This window comes from Tupaia chinensis, unplaced genomic scaffold, assembly GCF_000334495.1.
Source record: "Tupaia chinensis unplaced genomic scaffold, TupChi_1.0 Scaffold000061_1, whole genome shotgun sequence".
In the NCBI taxonomy this organism is placed as follows: domain Eukaryota; kingdom Metazoa; phylum Chordata; class Mammalia; order Scandentia; family Tupaiidae; genus Tupaia; species Tupaia belangeri.
Window position 1 is genome coordinate 2258572 of NW_006159519.1, and position 661 is coordinate 2259232.

A 661-nucleotide genomic window follows, 5' to 3' on the forward strand; every position below is an offset into this window, starting at 1 on the left:
TGCGGGCCAGGGGCGGGACTCTCCCGAGAAGCACTGCGAGCCGAGGGCGGCAGAACCACCCACCCTGGGCCCTCCAGAAACTCACCCGGCCCTCCAGCTTTGCAGTTCCCGGGAATTTGCCGCTCCGGCAGAACGTCATCGCGCATGGGCAGTGGTAGCCAATCACGGCCCGGGAGAAGGCCCCGCCCAGGCCGAGGGGCGGAGACTGCCCTCCAGCCGCGCGCACTCCTACCTCCCTCCGAGCCGCGGTGGCTCGGGGCAGTCTGGACCCGCAGTGTGGCGGCGGGGAAGGGCGTCTGGGTAGACCTGGCCCAGTGGTCCCCGCAGAGAAGTGGGTGTTCAGTTCAGGCCACTTCCGGCTCTGGAGTCATCCCCCCTGCAGCCTGGCGGCTCTTGGGGTTCCTGCATCTTTGGTAGGATTGCAACTGTGGCCACTATTTCCGGTTCTTAAGGCAACTGCATTGCAGGGGAGCCATGAGAAATGAGGATTCTTAGGCCCCCAGCCATGCCGAATCAGAAATTCTGGGGCGTTTCCGCAGATCCTGCACATGCTCCTGCTGCAGGTGAGGTTCGGAAACCACTGCTTTATGTGATGCCTCCACCCCAGCTGCCTGGCCTCTCCAGGATATTTTGACCGGCTATGGCTGTTTCCCAGCTCATT

General features: G+C 63.4%; 1 protein-coding gene across 1 annotated transcript in view; it reads right to left on the bottom strand.

The window, feature by feature from the left end:
* GINS4 (GINS complex subunit 4) overlaps positions 1-192 on the bottom strand; it is a 17809-nt gene extending 17617 nt beyond the window's left edge. The window contains exon 1 of the mRNA XM_027765485.1: positions 86-192. Coding sequence (XP_027621286.1) covers positions 86-146 — 61 coding nt within the window. The 5' untranslated portion in view covers positions 147-192. The remainder of the gene's footprint in view (positions 1-85) is intronic.
* Positions 193-661: the final 469 nt, after the last annotated feature.